The sequence below is a fragment of the Poecile atricapillus genome, chromosome 1 (genome assembly GCF_030490865.1).
Source record: "Poecile atricapillus isolate bPoeAtr1 chromosome 1, bPoeAtr1.hap1, whole genome shotgun sequence".
In the NCBI taxonomy this organism is placed as follows: Eukaryota; Metazoa; Chordata; class Aves; order Passeriformes; family Paridae; genus Poecile; species Poecile atricapillus.
The window spans coordinates 72625505-72647036 of NC_081249.1; the positions used below are offsets into that span (position 1 = coordinate 72625505).

The following is a 21532-nucleotide window of genomic DNA, read 5'->3' on the forward strand; positions in this document are numbered from 1 at the left end:
CGATATTTAATCTTTAATATGCAGAAATGTACAGCATTGTTATATTGAACTTATTCATCCCTTTGATATTATAAAAATCAGGAGTATAATTAACTTCATTCCTTGCACTGTTTTTAATTAATGGAAACTTTTGAAACTGACATTTTTATTTTCATGGAGTAAATGGGAATGTTTTAAGTTCTATAAATGATAGGTTGACCATGAAAACTATGTTTACTTTCAGAGAGAACAGGAAATGAGAATGGGTGATATGGGTCCTCGTGGAGCAATAAACATGGGAGGTAGGGATCTGAAGGAAAAAGGCTTCTGTAATGTAAATTTTTGTTCTTTGGGACTGTACATGTTACTCAAGCACTATGAATTAGTGACAACTGGTAAAAAAGGAGTAAGCAATATTAGGAAATAAAAAAACTTATATCTTGCTTTCAAGTAGCTTTTCCCCCCTGTCCCCAGCGTATCTATTTTACTGCTTTGACTATACATGGTAAAAAAATTATGTGCAAGTTAAGAGAAACAAAAATCAGTGAAAAGTGATGCTCTGGGAGTTATCTGATGCAAAAGAGGAATTCTATGTTCAAAAAATATTTGGCATAATTTTGAAGGGACTACTTATTCCAATAAATTGTTACTGTAATTGCATGCAGTGAAATGATGTAGAGGTTAAAATTGGCAAGTTCTTTCTAATGTACTTGGTGTGATAAATGAATAATGTGCTTGGTGTTCTACCAATTTCCTCTAAGTCTCGTATTTGCAAATATTCTCAGTTAGCTCTTGTAACTTAAAATACTGTCACTGCTAAAAACTACTATGTGTAATCTAAAAGAGTATAATAATTAGTGCTTGCTCCATATATGCAGACTGAAACAGTTTTGAATCTTACCCAGAATATCTGCTTTTAAACAAGACTGAAACTTAAAATATTTCTTCAAAACCCCTAAATCTAACTGAACTGTGTGAACTGTTATTCTATTGGAAGCTTCCTAATGGTAATTTAAAATAAATTAAGGTGGTAATTAAAAAAAAAAGTAATACAACTATTTTTCCATATATTTTAAAATTGAAAGTGCAAAACTTAGTAAACATTTCACTTGACCTTTTGAGTAATGTGAATTTATAGAGTAATGAATCTGCTTCAGATTTTAAAACACATTATTCACGATTTCCTTGCATTTGTTGAGACACATAGCTGAAAAATAGAAATAGGCTTGTGCTTTCAGGGATGATGAAAATGATTTACAAAAAATTGTGAAGAAGAACATTGTCAAGTTATCTACAAATATTAAACTGAAGCATAAATTGAGGTGTAATTTTTATTTTAGAGTTGTACTTTTGGATATGATTGCATCATACTTGAAAATTTAATTTGAAGACTTTGTAAATATTGATACTGTGCCAGTTGTCCAGATCCACAAGATACACTTTTTTACATGTAGATTTAAAATGTGTATTTACTGCAGTTCTTAACAGTGATGTTGTTGGTCTTGCTTTATAAGTTTTATGTTAAGACTTGATTTTAAGCTTAATAATTTTAGAAATAAATTGTATCATTAAAAAAAAAATGTTACAGTAACATTGAACTGCTAATTTAAAACATCCATAGCAAATAAGTCTATCATTTATTTCTGCAGAGGCTGGATTTTAAGTTCACTCATAGAGATTTTGGTTTTTCTCCAGCATATTAACTCCATTGGTACAATCAAAATAATTGACCCCAAAACCTTACAGTAGACCTTTAAATAGTAAATCTTTAGTTGTTGACAGTAGCATCCTTTCTTACTATTTCTCTTGGAATTGTAACTATTTTTAACTGACTTCTACCTGTGCCATTTGTGGCTTCTTTTAATGTGGGACAGAGGGAGCTGGAATATCTCCAGTAACTGAAATACCTGCATGATAATTTCTTAGAAAGCAGAGTACCTCTGTGACAGATTTAGTAAGTGTTGGGCTGACTTGTATAGAACTGCTCATTTTTACAGCTTTCTGTGACAAATTCGGAGAGAATATTTATACCTCATCAGAGTATTTAGTTGGATCTGTAGTGCTAAGTGCAGATTATAAACTTAAGTATGGAAAAAGGGGGCTTTTTTGGGGAACAGTCTGCATTGATGAAGATTATGGACTTTCTTGTTGGTGCATTTCAGGCACTTAAAATGAACTTTTTCATCCCTTTGGTTTGCAGAAAAGGACTTTTTTTTTAGTGTCTACATTGTCGCATGAACACTAATGACTGCTTTCCATCTGTTACTGAACATGGTCCTGTAAATTAACTCCTCACATCAGTGTCCCACCAAAAAGAAAGCTGTTAGGGTCTGCTTTGGAGGATTTTGAAGTACCTCTGAGTTACAGCTAATGTATTGTAGTGGCCTCTCACTGAAAGTATGCAGGACCCCACTCTCTTGTTGCATCATACTCTGTATACAGTTTTGCTCCTTTCAGATCTGACTCTGCCTGAAACAGGATCAGTATTCTCACGGTTTGATAGTATAGGTTGCTATCTGCCACCCTGGGTGCATTTATATGATATATGGAGCATGAGAACTTTTTGGCAGTTGACAGCTAAGTGAGAGTACCTGTGTGTGGCCACCTGGCTCAGTTTGATTAGGCTGATAAGCCAACCAATAGTGAGTAATTTAGCATTTAGTTAGTGGCACTACTGCATGTACTAAGTGCTGCTGCCATCATGATACTCCTGCAGAGTGCCTCTAGCCTCTGAGAGTAAAGGTTTCTCCTTATATTGGCAGTTTAGACTTCTCATATATCTAACTGAATGAGTGACAGTAAAAAAACGTTTTTGAGCATATGCACTGTGATTTTCTTGAATTGTAGCCCAGACTTGCTACTTGAATTGATCATGTGTATGGATAGGTATGAAGCATCCAGCCTGAGTGTACCTTTGCTTTGAGTGTCGTAGGGAGAGGTCTCATTGCTAATTACTCGTTACTAAGCTCAAAGACTTCTGCATTTCGAAGTTACAGGATTTCTGTAACTTGCAAACTATTTCAGCATTTCTCATGTGCTGCTGTGTAGCACGCACTGTTTTTGCTGAGGCGTATGTGGTTGACCTAATGTATATGATCAAACCCAGGTCTTCAATTTTAGCAGCAATGTCTTGAATGCCATGGTTTTCACTGGCTGCTGTGACATGGTGTTCTTAAGGCAAGTAATAGAGATGGAATTGTGCATACCTGCACATAGTCACAGTACTGTATCTGTGTAAAGTAGCCTTCTTCAAATGATGTATATTCATATATTCATTGCTAAAAAGATGCAGTTGTGGTGAGAAGTGTGAGGGTTTATTTTTAAATTATAAACAATAGGCTTATTAGTCTAGCAACATATCAGATTTCTTTATATTATGAAAGTGTATACTTAAAGTGTACACTAAATTCCAAAGGTATGCTTTCTACCATTATCAAATTTTGGATGCATACTTGGGGCTGAAAAGGATGGATTATTGTGGGGAATGGGAGGAATGCATCGCTATCAGCCTTGAAGTTGGTATTTCATAATAGTAAGGTGTGAGGTAGATAATCAGACTTCTTTCTTATAGCAACATGTGAAAATACTACAAAAGCATTTCTGCCTATGTGTTCAGTATGTTAGCGAGTACTGTCAGAGTGATGCTTCTTAGTGTAATATTACAGCTAAATGATCCCCTCAGAATATATTTTCAAGATTTTCTTCTTCTACCTCTTTGATTCAGACTTTTGGAGGAGATTGTTCTGTCATTTCAAGTTCTAACAAAACTATTTAATTTACTGGTACTTACACCATAAGAAATTACAACTAAATGCAAGATTTTATTTATTCTGTATTACAAGTAATTTATTGTGAAGCTGAATACCATCTCTGTTATTGCTTTTAGACCTTAGACTAATCTACTGTACACTGTATAAAGTAGCATACTACTTACTGGTAGAAGACTTCTTGCAAATGTACATTTCATCTGTTAAGATCCCTAAAGAGCCAAGTTGCTGTATAGCTGCCAATATCTGTAAAATCACTTGAGATTTTTGCTAATTTATGGTGTGCATACTCCACAGAAAGATGCAATATGAATGCATTGATTCCTGCACAGAAGCTGTACAGCTATATTTAGCTGTAAAGGTTGGGATTTTCAAATACACGAGGCAAATTATGTAATGAGAGATTATTTAAAATCTGTTTAAAAGCAGATGATTGAGGTAAATGTACAGTCTCAAAGAATATTTTTTTTCCAAGTATTTGAAGTCTTGTACATTTGGCTTTTTAAATATTGTAAATTGTTTGTTTGTTCTTTTAAAATTAAGATAGGACAGCTCTAAGTATAGATTGTTTTGCATAGATGCGTTTAGCCCAGCACCTGCTGGTAACCAAGGCCCTCCTCCAATGATGGGTATGAATATGAACAACAGAGGAACTTTACCTGGCCCTGCAATGGGTCCTGGTCCTTCCATGGGACCAGAAGGAGCTGCAAATATGGGAACACCAATGATGCCAGATAATGGAACAGTGGTAATGTATCACAAATTTAATTCCTTTGAATAGCTGTCATGTCTCATGGCCCATTTTTCTTACCAAAGGTATTTTCACGCTGAGTAAGAATGTGCTACATGTTTTGGATCTGTTAAAAGTGATTGATAAAACCTTTTCATGCAAATAATTTACAAACCATAAGAGAATTTTTTTTTTTATATTGCTGTGAAACTCCTGCTTCCCTTAGGAAAGAAAATCTGTAAATTTAGACATTTGCTGTTCTTTTCTTTAGTACAACTAAATTCTATGAATTAGCTTGTTGGGTTTTTTGATGAACAGTTAAATGTTGGAAGGTGCAAAGTGTGAAGATATCTTTGTGTAAACTATTTAATTTTTTAAAGCAACTTTAGTATGCTTTGTATTTCTTTTCTAATACTGTTAAACGCATGAGATTGACAGTAATTACGCCATTTGGAAAATCAGTAGCAAAGAGCTATTGATAACTGTTGTATCAATACAGGAAAAATAATATTGCCCAATTGCCACAGATAATAGGGAATGTTTTTTACATGTCTTGGATTTTTAATCAAGAGCAGATAGGCCATTTTTGGCATGCAGTTAAAGCAGATAGACCATTCTTACTTTGTTTTTACAGCCAGTCACTTTCCCTAGCTGTAATGTCTTATGTAGAGAAACAACTATATAATTTGAAATCTGACTTACATATTTTTTCAGTACTGTTCTGTTACTAGTGGTGTGCAATAAAGGAATACATACTATTAACAGTTATTCTGTTACAGTTTTATTGGAACACAGAAGCATTTTGTAGCTGTGATTTTTTTAGATACACCTTCTCAACAGTATATATGTGATTCAGCAATCTTTATAATGAAGTTAGAACAAAATCCTCTGTTCCATAGAAGAAAATGAGATTTTGATTTTGCACAAAATATATTGTGGGTCTGGTCTTTACTAGATAAAAAGGAGAGGATCTTACTTCACATCATAGGAGCCAGCTCACTTTATCAGTTGTGTTATTTCTTACAAAGTGGGGAGGATGCTATTCACAAAATACTGGATTTGGAAATGCTTTTACTGGAGACCCCTATTTTACTGGTCACCTTGAGAACCTTCTCTTGTTATTATAAAAAGAAGTATATGGAAAAGAACATGATATCATAAATCATGGTATCTAACGTAAACTGTTGTTTTTCTACAAAAAGTCATTCCAGGTATGGAAATGTAGAAAATATACTGACACGTCAAAGTGCATGTTTAAAAAATATTCTTTTTACTTCCATTTTCTTATGCATGCTTCTGAAGGACAAGTTAGATTTTAGTTTTTTCTTCATTTTGGTCTTTGAAGGTTTTTAGCTTGGGGGGGTCAGGCTTATATAGCCTTATTGTATTATTGCTGTTGTTAGAAAGACACTTTAAAGATCCTTTAAGAACTATCTACTGAAACACTGTAACAGTTACTTTCCACTGAGGAAAATGAAGAATATGCTTTATAGACCAGAAATACAAATTTAGTGTTTTTAATTGGATGTTTGTTTGAAGTTTTGAAGGGAAAGTTGTAGCAATCTCCTTTTTGTTTCACTGAATTTTTTGAAACCTGGATTTTCTTTGAACATAACATTTTTAAAGTAGCTTCCCCCACTTTCTAATGTAGGTAGTTAATTACAGCATTTTTCTTCTTAGCTGGAAAGAAGGGCCCTTATTGGAAAGAGAACTTGACTTTTTGTCCAAAAGTCAAATGGTTAAAGGGACCAGGAGTATGTAATAAGTTGTTGAAATTCATATCCATTGCTAAGAAGCTGACATGCATTAAGATAATTTTAAAACAGTTTTTATCCAGTGCTACAGATTTAAATGTCCTTTAGCTCAGTAGTAGATCTTTATGCAGCTCTTGAAGTAACCTTTCCCATGTACAATGTTACACTTGAAACAATGCACATATATACAACTGTAGTCTAGGTTGCATGTACTTTTATCTATATAGAAAAAATGCTGGGGTTTCAGTTATGTATACATACATATATATATGAATTAGCAGACTCCAGAGCTGCTGAGCTCTACTACTGTTACTGGAGTTAGGCTTTCAGAAGAATTCTTTTCTGATTCAGGCATATAAATAAAGTGCTGGTCTTAAATGTCCTGATTGAACTCTGAATACCTGAAAGTGATGTAGATCTCTGTACAGAAGGAATTTCTTCTGAAGGCATAACTGTCCTTAACTGGTGAATGAGGAGTTACTTCCACATCTTATTGTACCATGTATCTGTGCTGTTAATGGTCTATGTTGAGTTTAAATTTCACCGTGTCAGGTACTATTTTTAAAAATTTGCATAAATACTGAACTGTAAGTGCTCATATGGATGCTTTTAGAAATTAAGCAAATAAATCTGTGTAAGGATATATACCTTTACTGATATTAAGAATAAAGCTAAGGAAATATGGAATATTAATTGGATTTTTCTCTCACTGATATTTTAGAATGAGCCTTAGTTACGTACAGAATTTTTTATAAACTAGGAATAGTCCAAAATTTACATTTTGTCACTAATGTAGTTTTGTTCTGACAGAATTTCAGAATTTTAAAAGCCTTAACTAAAGATCTCTTAAATACCAAACAAAAGGCTAACTCCAGGTAGCATGGACTTGAAATATCCATAGATATGTGCGTATAGAAGTCTTAAGGCTATTAAAAGAATAAATATGCAGTAGCTAGAAATACAAAAGGTGATTTCCTCCCCTCCTAGTTTGACAATGTGACTCTGTCTAATTTATTTAGGGGAGGAGCTTTGTAGTTGGTATGTAAGGTGCAGTAGGGCTCAGATATAAAAGTGTTTGCTGTCTCCTCTGTTAAATAGAGAATATGTTTTGGTTCAGATTTGTGTGTAAGGATGAAGTTACATTCAGCACCAGAGTCAGTCTTAGGTATTGTTTTTAATTTTTAATTTACTTTACAAAGTTGGAGCATAACACTCTTTAATTTCCAGCTCTTTTTCCATAATAACTAATTGAATTGCTCCTTTCTTCCTTCTATGTGTGATCCTGATTCTGCTGGACTATCTGCTGAACTCCATGACAACATCACTTGTGGTTTTTGTTGTAACTCACATTTGGCATGTTCCAAATGGACTTGTGTTAGCATAATGAGAGATTCGCTCAAGGAGGCCCATCCCAGATGGGTTCACCTCTGGTTAGTAGAACGGGCTCTGAAACTCCTCAGCCGCCAATGAGTGGTGTAGGTGCCGTGAGTGGTGGACCTGGTGGCTTTGGTAGAGGAAACCCAGGGGGCAACTTTGAAGGACCTAACAAGCGTCGCAGATACTAAACCTTAATTCATTCCTTACTGTTTTAGAAATTCCAGTAAAATTATACAGTGATATGCCTTTATAATTTTAGCTGTTATCTGGAAACGGTTCTATTGTTATTGTAGTCTTTAAAACAGTTTCTTTTGTAAAACTTTTTTTGTATTCAGTCATAGGCTTTGTAGTATAGAGCAGAAATGATGCGGATCATTATGTAAGGCAATGTGTTTGTGACTAGCAAAATACAATGTGTGACTATGCTGTAAAACATGCAGTTATCTGATTACAATAAAACAAAAATCACTGGAAAGGATTTTGGGAATGTTATTACTAATACTGAGTAAGAATAATTTTATGCTTAATTTTAAGAGTCATCATTTTCATTTTTACATAGTTTCTACTATGTGTCAAGAAAGGTCCATTCTTAATAGTGAATATTTAGCTAAACTGCATGGTGCAGTACATACTATGAAAAACTTATAACTGCTTTTGTTTTGACTTTTGAAGAGCATAAAATTTTATACAAAGTGTTCTCAAAGATACTGTGTCCTTGCATCTCAATCCACCACTGCAAACTTAGTCACAGTAAGAAGTTATCGGCAGAGGTTATCTGTTATACAAGTTATTAGAAAATTTAACTTAGGGAGGGAAAAAGCCAACTTTGGAAAGGAATCTCTGTGTATGCTTTATTCATAACAGTATGAGTGAATTTACGTAAACCATATTTATAGAGGAGAAAATTGCTTGTGACATCTATGTGTTCTGCTGATGGTTAAAGTATCTTCCATTGCAAGGAAGGAGACATTTCTGCACGCTGGTTGAAAGCTTTCCACTGTGTTTGCGCATCATTATTATTAAGTATACATTTTCCCCAGTGGTTGGTTTGAAAAAAGCCATGTCTGTTATCAATGAGTAACTGTATAATTAGGAAGCAAATACATGATTTCCAGCAAAAGTAAGTTCACTTATAGTTGAGTATTATGCATTTAGAAGGATTGCGCTTGAGTATTCTTCAGAAAGGTTTTACAGAACAAGAAATTTGGAAAAGGCCTATTTACAGCACAACTCAGGGTATATTTGCCTATTGAGTTTTAAGATAAAACTGATAGTAAACCTACAAGGAAGCTTATTACGATTCTTTTTTGTCAGTCTTGGAAGATGATGGAAAAGACCTATTGGTTCTATTCCTGTAATGGCAAATAAGTAGGGATATTGGTTGGTTACTATTACTCTTTTTCCTGTACAAAATAGTTGTAAAATAGTAGTGTTCTTTTTTATCAGTTCACTCACGTTTTCAGAGGTAGACATTACTAAATTTCATCTGCATGAATTGTGATACTAAATTGGTTAAAAACTAACTTGAAATAACCTGGTACCCTAATAACATCCAAATGGTATATACATGGCTCAGCATGGGATGCAAGCAGCAGAGAGGGCTTATGTGTGTTACTTGTTAATGTAGCAGTGATTGTCTTGGTGGATTGAATTTTGAACACATGGTTAAGAAGGAAATTGCATCATTGCTGGCATATGGGAAATACATTGTTAGTTAAATTGCCAGTGTTTTATGGCTTAAGATACTGTTTTCATACAATTCAGGAGTTACCTTAGTGTAACTAAGTGTGTAGTCCTCACTTGTGACATCTGTACCTGCTAAGCATTTTCCTTCAGATTGTCTTTAATGTTGCCATGTTTTGCTTGACTTGATACATGCCACATTCTTAAAATAAACCTCAACCAAACTGCAAGTGATTTTATTGACACACTGGTCCTAAATGTTAAGATTTGGGAAAATTACTTTTTTCACGGCTATAAACTAGTGTTTGTATATGGCAATTACTTAAGCTCTCTGCTCTAGTGTCCTTTATTCAGTTCAAAGTACAGTTTACATTGGTATCTAGTAAGGTGTCTAAATATGAGATTACTATTTTCTCATCTTTTCTGTCCTTGTACTTGACTTTTTTAGGGGATTGAGAAAGTATTGGTGTGATTTGGTAGCTCTCAACTGTAAAGCTGTACAGGGAACATGTTTTAAATACAAATTAAACTAGATTAAAAAGGTTGGTTCATTTTCTTCGGAAGAAAAGGCTGTGTTGCTCAGGCCTTTTAGCTAGCTCATGTATATTTGTTTAGCTATATAAACCCTCCTCCTGGTACTCATATTCATATCTGAGTAAGTTTCAGAAGAGCATTTAATATACTGAATCAGCAAAAGCAGTTCATACTTTCCATGCCAGCTTCATGCTATTTTAAGTACATGTTTGTTGCACTGTGGTTTTGGTAGCAAGTGGAGGTATGCATTTATTTGAAAGTTCTTGTAGTTTTTATTTAACATTAGTGATTGTCATTTCACAGTTGTGACCTGCCCTTCCTGTAAACCTCTGACTTGGATGGCTCTGCTGCATGGTAGCAGTGGGTTTATCAGTTATCCTTACTGCAGAAAATAATTTAATCTATTTTTAAATTTCCAAGCCATAACAAATTCTGAAATGTATTTTTGGGCAGATTGCAAATAGTTAATGAAGAATGCCTTTTGTAGCTGATTACGTACTGCTGAGTTCAGCTCTTGAAAGTTTTCTTTGGGCTGCTTGGCTCAACTCTAAAGGCAATGCTTCTCATTTTGCTAAATGTGGTAGTAGCTATACAATAAACACACCTAATTTTGTTAAAAAAGGAATGGTCCCAAATTATTTCTTAAAAATGTGTAGATGTGGCCAACCAGTTTTTACATGAAGGTTCTGCCCTTCTGTTAAAGTGATTAATTTTTCTTGTTCCTCATCTGATTGATCAGCTTATCATTTTTTCTGTGTACACATGTACTCAAGTTTTTAACTACATTTGCACTGTTTGACTGGAAAGCACAGTGAAGTCCTGACTCTCTGCTATATGGTATGCTAAAACAAATAGGCTTGGAATATATGTGAATCCGCCACCTACAGTGCAGTTACTTTTGTAATGTACTTGCTGAGCTTTTACATTATTCCTGAAGCTTCATATTCCTAAACTGTGTAATTTTCCTGTGAGATAAAATTTTGGTATTTAAAGATAACAAAGCTTTACTGTTCCGTTTAAGTTTTATGCTGTTCTGACCGATGTGCTCATTAGATAAAGCACATTGATATCTTGGGAAACTTCGTGGTGATCCTAATATATTCTACTGTATTTATTTCCTAAAAAAATCACAAACTACTGTGGATTACCTAGAAAGAAAATTCCTGACATGCAGTTTTATTTGTTGTCAACGTTTGTTTTATGCAGTTGCACAAAAAGATATAATAAATTGAAGATTCTTACTAAAACAAAATTTAAAATAGATATAGATGGCAAGAACACAGTATGAACTAAATACTGCATTAATTTAATTTTAAGCATACTCCAGTAGGATTTTATAGTATGCATGCTTTGAGGAGCATTCTCATCTAAAGTATGCTGCCACATTTTAAAATGTAATATCAATTTCCCTCTTTTCCACTCTTGATTTCAGATACAGAATAGAATAGAATTTGTAATTACAAATTCTTTGAAAGATATAAAACACAAGCACAGTAACGTTTATGAACTATGTGTTGCAAAACAGTTGTGATCTACCTTGAGATAACTTTGCTCAAAAATGCTGAAATACCCAATCTAAAGGCAGATTTTCAAGTGAAAACCAAAACCCTGTAGGCCTTTTGAAGAGAGAAAACATACTTGGAGGTGAGATGTTCAGCAATTAAATGGTGTGCTCTGGTGGCATGAAGTTCATTTTACTTAAGCATGTTGCAGAAACAATTTTTTTTGCATACTTACTAATCTATTTTTTTATAAGAGGTTGGATCATTATTTTTCCCTTTAGAAGTCAAACTAAAGCATAATTGAGCCACTAAAATAGCATGGAAGGCAGGGTAGCAAACAGAGTCAGTTTATGTTGGACCACAAATGTGAAGGGGTTCTAAATCCCATTCCTGAGACTTGAAGTGTTGCATATCTGTGGGTAGTTTTAGAGTCTGCATGCAGCATCTTTTGTTAGCTTGTGCTTGTGGCCATGAGTGGGGGACTTCAGAGAGCACGCACTTCTGATGCAATTTAATTTTCTTCTCAGGAGCCCTCAAATTATTAATATGGGCCCTGTGCTGTTACTAAGATGCTCGTCTTGAAGTTTGGTGCTTTCCTTGGGCTGTTAGCTGACTCCTAGCGTGAGGGAATATGAGTCCAAACTTTCCTGATTCAGGAGTGGTAAGGAGGGAGTGAGTGTGGCCTATGGGAAATGCAGAGGATGTTACTACTTTTGATTATTGGCCATTCAGTGCTAGTTTGGTGGCAAATGTTGAACTGTAGTAACTTGAAAACATTTGCTTTCTTAAAACTTCACTTACAGAAATGTAAGAACTTGGTAACAATAAGAGGATTGGCTAAAAACTTGGAATACCTAATTGCTAGGTATAATTTTTCCCATTGGATTGTTTTTATGTTACCTTTTGTTACCTTTGCAGATATACTGTAAAGTAGTTTTAGCAATCTCACAGGTTTGGTGTGTTTTGTTAAAGTATTGGTTTTCCATATTTCCAACAGTTTTGGGTGTTTTCCATAAAATATTTTAAAAATCATAGCTGTAGGCATTTCAGGTGTGTTTTCACAATAATCCATTAAATACTGAAGCTAATTATAGAATTGTCTAAAGTGTTACTTGTAGAATAAATAAACTGAACGTGAAATTTTCATGTAAACTGTAATTTTTATGCATGGAAACAAACCCTCAATGTTTTCATTTTCAGTGGGATAGATTTAATAGGTCTTTTCCATCTTGAACTTCCTTAAGATACTCTGAAAGTTAATATAATTTAAATTTGGAGGCATCCTTATTAATGACCTCAGCCTGACTTTTAAAAGCAGTGTGAGAAGTTTCTTCTGTTTGGAACAGCAGCCCTTTTTTCCTAATTGAAGGAGCTATTCAGAAAACCATTCAGAGATAAACAGCATACTTTCAGGTAAAACTTATTAAGAAACCCCTCTGCTCTAATGTAATGATTATTATATATACACAAATCACACTGAAAGAAAGAAAGCAAATTTGTAAATGTGTGTAAAACCTCAAGTGATTTGTATGTGGTCCTTTGAGTGGAGAATAAAATTCTCATAATAAGAGGTATGAGATTCAAAAAGATCTAGACTGTGTTGCTACATATGCTTATGGATAAGGTTTTCCCATCTTTTTGGGTAAATGATTTGTCTAGAGCTTCCATTGTTCCTAGATTTACTAGTGTGCTTTTATATCTCAATTTCTGTAGAGTAAAGCATAGCTGTATAATTTGATTGAATTTACATGCTAATTGTATGCGGGACATTAAGTGCTTGACTTGAAAGAATTGCAGTGAGAATAAAGATACTGTTCTTTAAGTAAAAACTGCATAGATCCTTGAACAGGAATAAGTGTGGAGGGTCCTGTGTGTAAACTGAAGAAAAAAAATGGGAGAGAGGGAATAAAGTAACTTAATAAAACTCAGAAAAGTGTGGTTTAATTTTATATCTACAGCAGATTCACAAAAATAACTTTAAGTCTTGTTCTACATGGAAACCACAAACCAACTAATTTTTAATAGAAGAGGTAGAAATACCAGTTACATTCATGTGTTGGGTTTTTTGAATTGAATTTAGTTTTGTGCAGATGGCCAAGGAATAGCAGAAAAACAGAAATGAATGAATGTTTGAAAAAAATTTTGATATTCTTGGCCTGAAGGATGGGATGACTGCAATTGGATATATCTCTTCTGTGTTGTTTTTATGAAGTTGTTGTGTAGGACTTGATTTTGTGGCTGAATACAGCAACTGTATACAAGGCACACACACCATGTAAGTATGTAACAGCTGATTTTAAGGCTGTTAGCCTCTCATCAACCAGTGAGAATCCAGTCTTAAACCTGAGTGCATCAGACAGAGAAGCACCAAACAGAAGACAATGGAAAAGGAAAATTAAATAGTACATATCTGTTAGCAGTGATGAGATGGGATTAAGGTATTTTCATTGATTTTTTGCCTTAATTCACTGTAATAATTTTTTTGTGTGTGACAGGGAAATGGATTTTATTATCAGTTAATACTTGAAAGAAAAAAAATCCCCAACAATACAAAACAAAACAGCTCTCCCAAAGAAATCCCCAAACCCTAAATATCTCAGTGTACAACCCAACCCCAAGCAAAACACGTTTTCCCACTTTAAATAACCACACAAGCAAGGTGGAAGAGAAAATAAATCTGAAAGGATGTAAAAAACACAAGGGTTTATTGTAATTCTTTTTCCATCTGTTAGCTATTGATGTTCTGGTCATTTTAAAGTGTTGCTTTTTAAAAGAAATTCCATTACTGTTCATTAGTTGTTATAAGAGGATTTATTCTACTAAATTTATTGTTTCTAAGTTTTAAATATTTTTATATAGTGTAAAATTGCATGAAAAAACGCTGTGTAAACCAGCTATTGCAGTACTGAACTGCCAGCTGAATTGATCTTCCAGGCTGCTTACAAATGTTTTAAATATCTGTATGCTAATAGGAATTTGAAATGTTTGTATGCATACTTAAAATAATCCAGTACATGCCTTGCTGCAGATACAGATAGCCTTTTGTTCTCCTTACTGCTTGGTCCTGCTTCTGTGTCACCAGGCAGTGAGCAGGAGACCCAGGTAAAAGGTAAAGGAGATCCAGTGAGAATTACTGATTCTGCTCATTTCAGTGTGGAAGGAAAGAAGAGCAAGGAAGGCAGTAGAGCAAGACTCTTCATACTTGTGCATACTTAGTGTAATTTGTGCTGTAGAGAATCTAGTTTAATAAGTGTTCTCATAAAGTGAGTTTGGGAGAAATACATAGCCTAGAACAAATGGGTAAGAAGCATGTTGAGGGCTTTAGATGTCTGAATAATATGGTTATGGTTTACATTCTTGGTGATAGTGGGTCCAGGAGGGCGAGTATTTCAAGCAATGAAGAAAAAATGTACAGTAAAATGTTGAGCCAAATTTTATGTGAGCTTGATCTGTCTGTTCACTTTCTGCAGTTGCCAAGAAGGTTACATGCAAGCCAGTAAAAAAATGGAAAATAGTGTTCTTCGTGATTTCTCCAGGAGAGATGATGTGCACAGTTGCTTTAAAAAGAAGCAAGACTATTCACATGTACTTTTTCTTGGAAGAAAATATATAAACTGCCATTACAAAGATGGGAAATACTGTCTTTTAAAATGCTAACATTCTTCATTCTTTGACATGATAGCACTGTGTTGTTCCATATAATATGTTCCGCTTTTAAGGGAGAGAGCATGTGAAAGGTAAGCCACAGCTCCAGTTTTAATCAACTTCAAATTAAAAGCTTTTCCCAGAAGACACACCTGTAATAATGAAACAGTAGTTCATCTTCAGTTTTGTTTGAGTGTGGAACATTGTGTTTCTAGAACTTCCAGCATTGTACCAGTAGCAGTTCCACATCTGTCATTTTCAGAACTAGAGCTGTGCCAAATCATACAAATAAAGTTTTTGTCTTAGTGTGTGAAGAGTGCAATTACTCCAATTAAAAAACTGAATGTTCAGAGTTTTGAAAGAAAATGTATGAAAGAATTGTCATCTATTGAATTGCTGGTTTAAAAGTGAAAATTGTCAACTTGGTAGCAGGGATGGCTGTATTTCTAAATTATTTTGGGATATGTGTCAGTTTATTATTGATATGTTACACTTTGTGTAGTTGTTGTAATAACACTTAATGCATGTTTGGCATCATTCTTTTGCATTACACTTGTGTAGTTTCATATATTATTCACACTGATGAATGCAACTGTCTGTAGATGTGGGTTACCAGAGCTTTTGTTTAGTATTATCTAACTTGTTTAGGAGAGTTTTTCATTGATAAGCTTGTTTTCTGTCTTGTGTTTAGTCTGCATGTTCTGAGCAAAATACACTTTTTTGACTTTATATGGGGAAAAAGTAGCAAGTCATGAAAAAGTGTTTATTAGGAAAGTAAATAGAAAATAAATTGAAGTCTTGGATGCTTCTTACTGCTTCTAAAATGACAACTCTCTCAGGAGAATAAATTGGTATACTTTCTGCATGATTATTCTAGACACTTTCCTGCTTACAGCACACTTCAAGGTTAAAACCAAAATGTTTAATTTCTGTCTGGTTTTAGTCCTAAGCATGTTTACAAGACAGTAAATTAAACACAAATGTCTTGATGTTTATGACTGAATAGTACTCTTAACTCCCCAAGTTGTATTAAACATAAATAATTTATTGATTTGATTTTCATAGTTTTTAAATACTGAATTAGCCAGTCCCCTCGGGGTGGGGCAGGGATGTAGAAAGCACATATTTGTGGAGAAATCATACTCTTGTTTTCAGTTGCATTATGTTTCTGGGCATGCATTTTTTACTCTTGACATTGGGACAATTTGTTACAAAGATTTAAAAAGAAATATAATTTATCATATTTTATCCATTTGTAAGTATTAGTACATAGCTATATTGTAAAAATCGAACGGGTTAGTTTTGGCACATTTACTTTACTGGACATAATGGCATGTAATATAAATATCAGAAATAGGGTAATTCAAGTGTTGTAGTTACTGATGATATGTTGTTGTGCCTTTAAGCCTAGTTGGATAAAAGCTGATACATATTGAGCATAACGACATTTTAAAACTCAGAGCCCAGAACCTTGATGCTGCACTTGCATTTCTGCTTTATTGCTCTGGTAATCACAAAAATACTCACAGGTTTGAAGGTGTTCATCTAGATATATGGGGGAAGGTAAAGGATTAATTGTTGTATGTTGCTTGGTTCTTGAGGTCTTGTGTGAGAAAACGGGTATAGTAGAATCTTCTTTATATGGTTGCTTAAAAATTTACTTTTTTTTTTTAAACTGCCTTGTTTATTTAAAGTGTCCAGTGTGAAGGAAGCCAAGTGGTGCATCTCTAAAGAATGTGGGAAAACTATTTTACTAGAGATCTTACTTGAGGTCCTAATCTTATACTGCTTTGACACTGAGGACATGGTGTCTTAACTCTAACCTTACGTTACAATTATGTTGGAAATTGTGCAAGCTTCTGTCAAGCTTTAGAAGTGATGTGAGGGTGTGAGGTGACATACTGACTGTAGGATTGGGCCAAATCATTCATATTTGACACTTGTCACTGGCCTGCTCTGGTTATTCTAATCCATTCCTTTTAGTATTTTGTTTCTTTTTCTGTATTCTAGGTTTTCTTTTGTTGTAAAAGGCTTTATGTTTTCCTGATGATGTGGAAGATATGAGCTATATGAAACTTTATTTGGGGCTCCTAACACTGAACTTAATGGAAATGGTTTTAAGTAAGGGAAAGGTGTCAGATGCACAGCAAAAACTAATTCTTTCTATGATTTGACAAGTTGTTACATACCTCTTCATATGTGCCTTGTTAGTATATATCATATATGTATTCTTAACCTGTTGTGCCTTTAAAAATGGTTTATGTCTCTTTCTAAGGGGGGCAAAAAAATTGTTCTGGATTAATTTCATAGCTTCTCTTTTGTGTAATTATGCAATAATTAAGTGACAGAGAGTACATGAGAACTTAATAGATAGTTACTCTCTCTGAGCTCACAGATGTGTGCAATTACTAATACAGAAAAGTAAAAGTAGATAAGTGCTCTTCATAGATTTACAGATGGGGGAGATACTGTTGTGGAAAAACAGGAAAATGTGGCTTGATCTCATCTTTTACTTTGCAGCTTTTAAGAATTTGGGAACTACCATAGAATTAAAAACCCCAAAGAGGGCTCTCATAAACTTCATCTAAAATTCTTAGATGTTGTTTCAGATTTCTACTATAAACAAAACTAGTTCAGTGTAAACATTCAAATAAAATACATGCTTTAATTGAAAAAGTAATTCTGAAAGCCTGTGTTTTATTAAGATAAGAGTAATGTTATTGGGGAGTTAGGTGTATTTTCTTGCATCTTTAGTTTTTGACTACAGTGTCCTAAGGAAAAGAGGTGAAATTAATGACATGCAGGAAAAGGTTAAATATACAGGACAAAATTTCCTGGGAAAGGAGTGAAGTTCAAATATGTATGACTTTACTACCAGTGGTTCCAGTAGAGGGCTTCTGTCATGAGCTTAGAGAGCTCCTGCTTTGAAACAGGTGCTGCCTAACTCTGGTCTTGCTCTTATGGCAGGAAAATGGTCATCTTTGCCTTGATTGTGACAAACCAAGAATAGGATTGTCAGGATTTAAGTTTATGAAGAACACAGTTATCTTGCCACAGTGATAAATATATGAATGGTTGAAGAGTCGACATCTTAGATAAGTTTGCTGAGTTGGTATGTGTACAGCTGCATGATTGTCACAGCCTTCCCAGGACTTGGAATATGGTAGTGCCTTTGGTTGTTTCAGCAGTTGCTTCATGCGCCTCAGTTACTGAAGTTCACTTATGGCTGCACGGATGCTTTTCGAAGTCGTCTTTTCTGCTTAGCAAATTCTCGTGGGTAATGACAGCCCGAGTTGTGGTTTGAGAGTGATGCCATCATGGGGTGCTTAAATCAGCATTTGCTCCTATCAGCTGCAGTCGTCTTAGTTTATACCTGTTCAGTCATTACAGTGCACTTCCAAATATTACTTTTCATTAATGAATGTTGTATTCTCAATGAGGTACTGATCTGGGCAAGTTAGAGTTGAGACTTAAGAAAATAAAAAAAATACAAACTAGTTACATTTTTGCTGTCAATGAGACAAATTCCTTTAATAATTCCAGGTGTGTTACGTAAAATTAATCTCTTGGATGGTTCCTATTCCCTAAGTTTGTAATAAAGATACTTGGATGTTGTTCTACCTCAGTTTTTTGGGGTTCATCTTTAAACTCTTTGGACATCTGCATTTTTTTTTAGCTTTCACAGCTGGATTTAAACTAGAGTCCTTGAAACTTTATGCATAATATCCTATGTCAGAGCATACTAATCAGTGAGGTGCTGATCTGATGCAAGATTTTGCAGAGTTCAGAATGAAAGTAAGTTGACCAAAATAAGTTGTTAAATAAGATGGAAGTAAAGTTACGAGAAGATGAGAACAAGATTGAGCAGAATAGGAGAGCAAACTGCTCTGAAGGTGGTCTGTAAAAAGTGGTGCGAAAGAATCTGATAACGAGTACATGTCCTGTTAATTATTCAAGGAAATGGATGCATCAGGTTGCAGAACTTCAGTTTGAAATGCAGACTTCTTTGGAGAAGCTGCTGCTTGCTTAAGTGGAGTTTCTTTTTCAAGACATTGCAAGTAATGTTTGTAGTGTATTAGAATGGATGTTTTTTTACTTGCATACATTAAAAGTCATGGAACAGGTAACTGAAGTAACAGTTTTTATATTTTAGTCTGTGTGTGTAACCATTTTCTCTTTAATGTGTTGATATTTACAAATTTGGCACCCAAGATAATTTTGATAGCTTGTTTGTAAATTAGTATTTTTAATGTGAGAATTATAGTGCGAGCTTGCATCTTGAAATCTGAATGAGCCATAATGAAAAACAGTACCAACAATCAGTCTCTGATTAAAAATATTCAGCTTTGAGTTGCCAAGTTATTGCCTTTGTATATGATATCAAAAGGAAGTTCCCCAGTTCTCACAATGTGGTCTTGGCTTAATCCGGTGCAAAGGAGCGTCATCACCGAGGTCTTCACTTTGCCCTCAAGTGAAGAAAATGGTAACCAACTGGAGTGTCTTTATGCAGGGTACGTGGTGGAATGGCTAATAGTATTCCTAACACTAAGATGCCTGATCTGTTATTCAGTCTTGAAGTTATTTCTAATATAGTGCTTTTCAGTCCTCTTTACTATATGTTAGTGGGTGTTTGCTTTGTTCCATGTATGACAGCTGAGTTTAAAGGTTTTTTTAAAATGTTTGATATTAACTTAGAAAGCAATTTTACTTTGGGTAGGAAAAATAGCTTTATCCTGCATGTAGTAGTGACTTCTACTAAAATAAGGAATGCTGTACATAGAATTTACAGCATTCTGTGGTACTATAAAGCTGAAATAAGTCCTGATAGTGCAGCATCAGTAATACGTCCAGTTGGGCAAGAAAGGACAAAATGCCAAGTTTCAGTCCCAGCTTGCCAGGCAGTACAAGAGTTGCAAATAGAGAAATGGTTCCTTTATTCAACATTGCTTTGTGTTTTTTTTTCAGAAACAGGTAAGTCTATATCAGTATACCGATACGGGGTAGAACATTTGCAGGATACCCTGCAGTTTATTAATGCTATTTGTTGTCTTTGTCTTAATACAAATTCCATTTCCTATGTATTTCAAATCTAATGTAAGATTTTCTGTTTTCTACCAAATATGGTTTTATTATGGTGGAAACCAGAAGCTGGTATTCTGCATGTGTTATAAAGTAATCTGAGATGGAAGTTGTCACCCAGTAGAGTTAATACAGGAAGGAAATTACTTAATCACATAAAGAATTACAAATCTTTTGACAGGACTAGAGGCAATGGGTACACACAGAAACACAGGGGCTTACTTCTGAGCATCAGGGAACATTTTTAGTGTGAGGGGTGAGCAAGCACTGGCACAGGCTGCCCAGAAAGGTTGTAGAATCTCCATTATCGGAGATCCCACAAGCCATCTGGATGTGGTCCTGGGCCCTGCCTGAACTGAGGAGTTGGACCGGATGATTTCTAGAGGTCTCTTCTGAAATGAACACATCCGCAGTTCTGTCAATTAAGCAAAGCTTTGAATTTATTAAACTTTATATGAATGAATTAACAGTTAAACCCTGTTATATGCTTAGGTATTTGAATCCTTCCTTGCTAGGTTTAATTTCAATGTAGATGTATGTACTGGGAAGTACTGCGAAATTTTACATTTTCAAATGAGGCATGTCAAAGATGGAAGTTCTTGGAGTGAATGAGTTGTTTTTAACAAAGACTGTGACCACATCTTGCCCTGCCCTTCCCCCAGCACACTCTTACGGCTTCAGAGATTTTAGCCCCACAAAGATAATCAGTTCTGCTGTCATTATTTTGGAAGAGGAGGTTAGGACACTGGCCTAACTTGGCACCTGCTGCAAAAATGACAGGTAAGGAACCTTACAGGAGGGAATGGGGAGCATTGTGTGAAGTTCTGTAAAGCAGAATTGCAAACACTTCAGAAGCTGTGTATTAGTGAGTTTCACAGTTAAAAATACTGTTGTTTTTTTTAATTGGAGAAAATTGGATTATGCACAGTGTAAGAAGTTCTGTGTGAAACTAGATTCCCCCTTAGGTTTTGGAAGATCCAAAATGTTCTCAAACTATGAGGTCATCATAACTATATATAAGAATTTTTCTACAATACAAAGCTTATGCTGATTTTCTGTAGTCTTAAAACTACAGTATGAGAAAACTCTTAGACTTTGCATATACATATTTTTGCTACTTTAAAACAGTTTGAAATTATTTTGAAATAAAGATTGAGTCTTAATAGAAGTATGCCTATTTAAACATCCCTAAATCTTACTGGTTCTCTTAACTCCTTGGATAAGTGTAAATTTATTTGCATTGTGTGTAGCATAATGGTATCCTGACTTCTGTTAAAACAGTAGAGCTGTAGTGGTCCTACTTAACTCTGTGTCAGCTGTGCTGGTTTAACAGTATCTTGTTTACAGTAGACTTTTCTAAATCTCTTTCTGTAACAGGTGACCTCAGAGTTTCCAGAACCTGGCAGAACTATCTTGTGAAATTTTAACTGTAGCTTCCAGTGCCAAGTACAGGATTTTCAGGTGCTTTTAATCTGTCAGGTT

The 21532-nt window shown here is 34.6% G+C and overlaps 1 protein-coding gene across 7 annotated transcripts in view; it reads left to right on the top strand.

The window, feature by feature from the left end:
• The window catches only part of PSPC1 (paraspeckle component 1), a 56477-nt gene that overhangs the window by 26695 nt on the left and 8250 nt on the right, over window positions 1-21532 (top strand). For 2 of the 7 annotated variants that reach the window (XR_009276605.1, XR_009276606.1), the window contains exons 7-8: window positions 224-281; window positions 4325-4494. The exons of 2 other annotated variants lie outside the window; for them this stretch is intronic. Coding sequence is in view for 2 of the 5 variants with exons in the window: in XM_058829719.1 (XP_058685702.1) it covers window positions 224-281; window positions 4325-4494; window positions 7610-7795 (414 nt within the window). In the remaining 3 variants the exon portion in view is untranslated. Of the gene's footprint in view, window positions 1-223; window positions 282-4324; window positions 4495-7609; window positions 8086-14796; window positions 18475-20712; window positions 20831-21532 lie in introns of those variants that run through there. 3 more of the 7 variants (XM_058829719.1, XM_058829720.1, XR_009276608.1) reach the window with 3 other exon arrangements.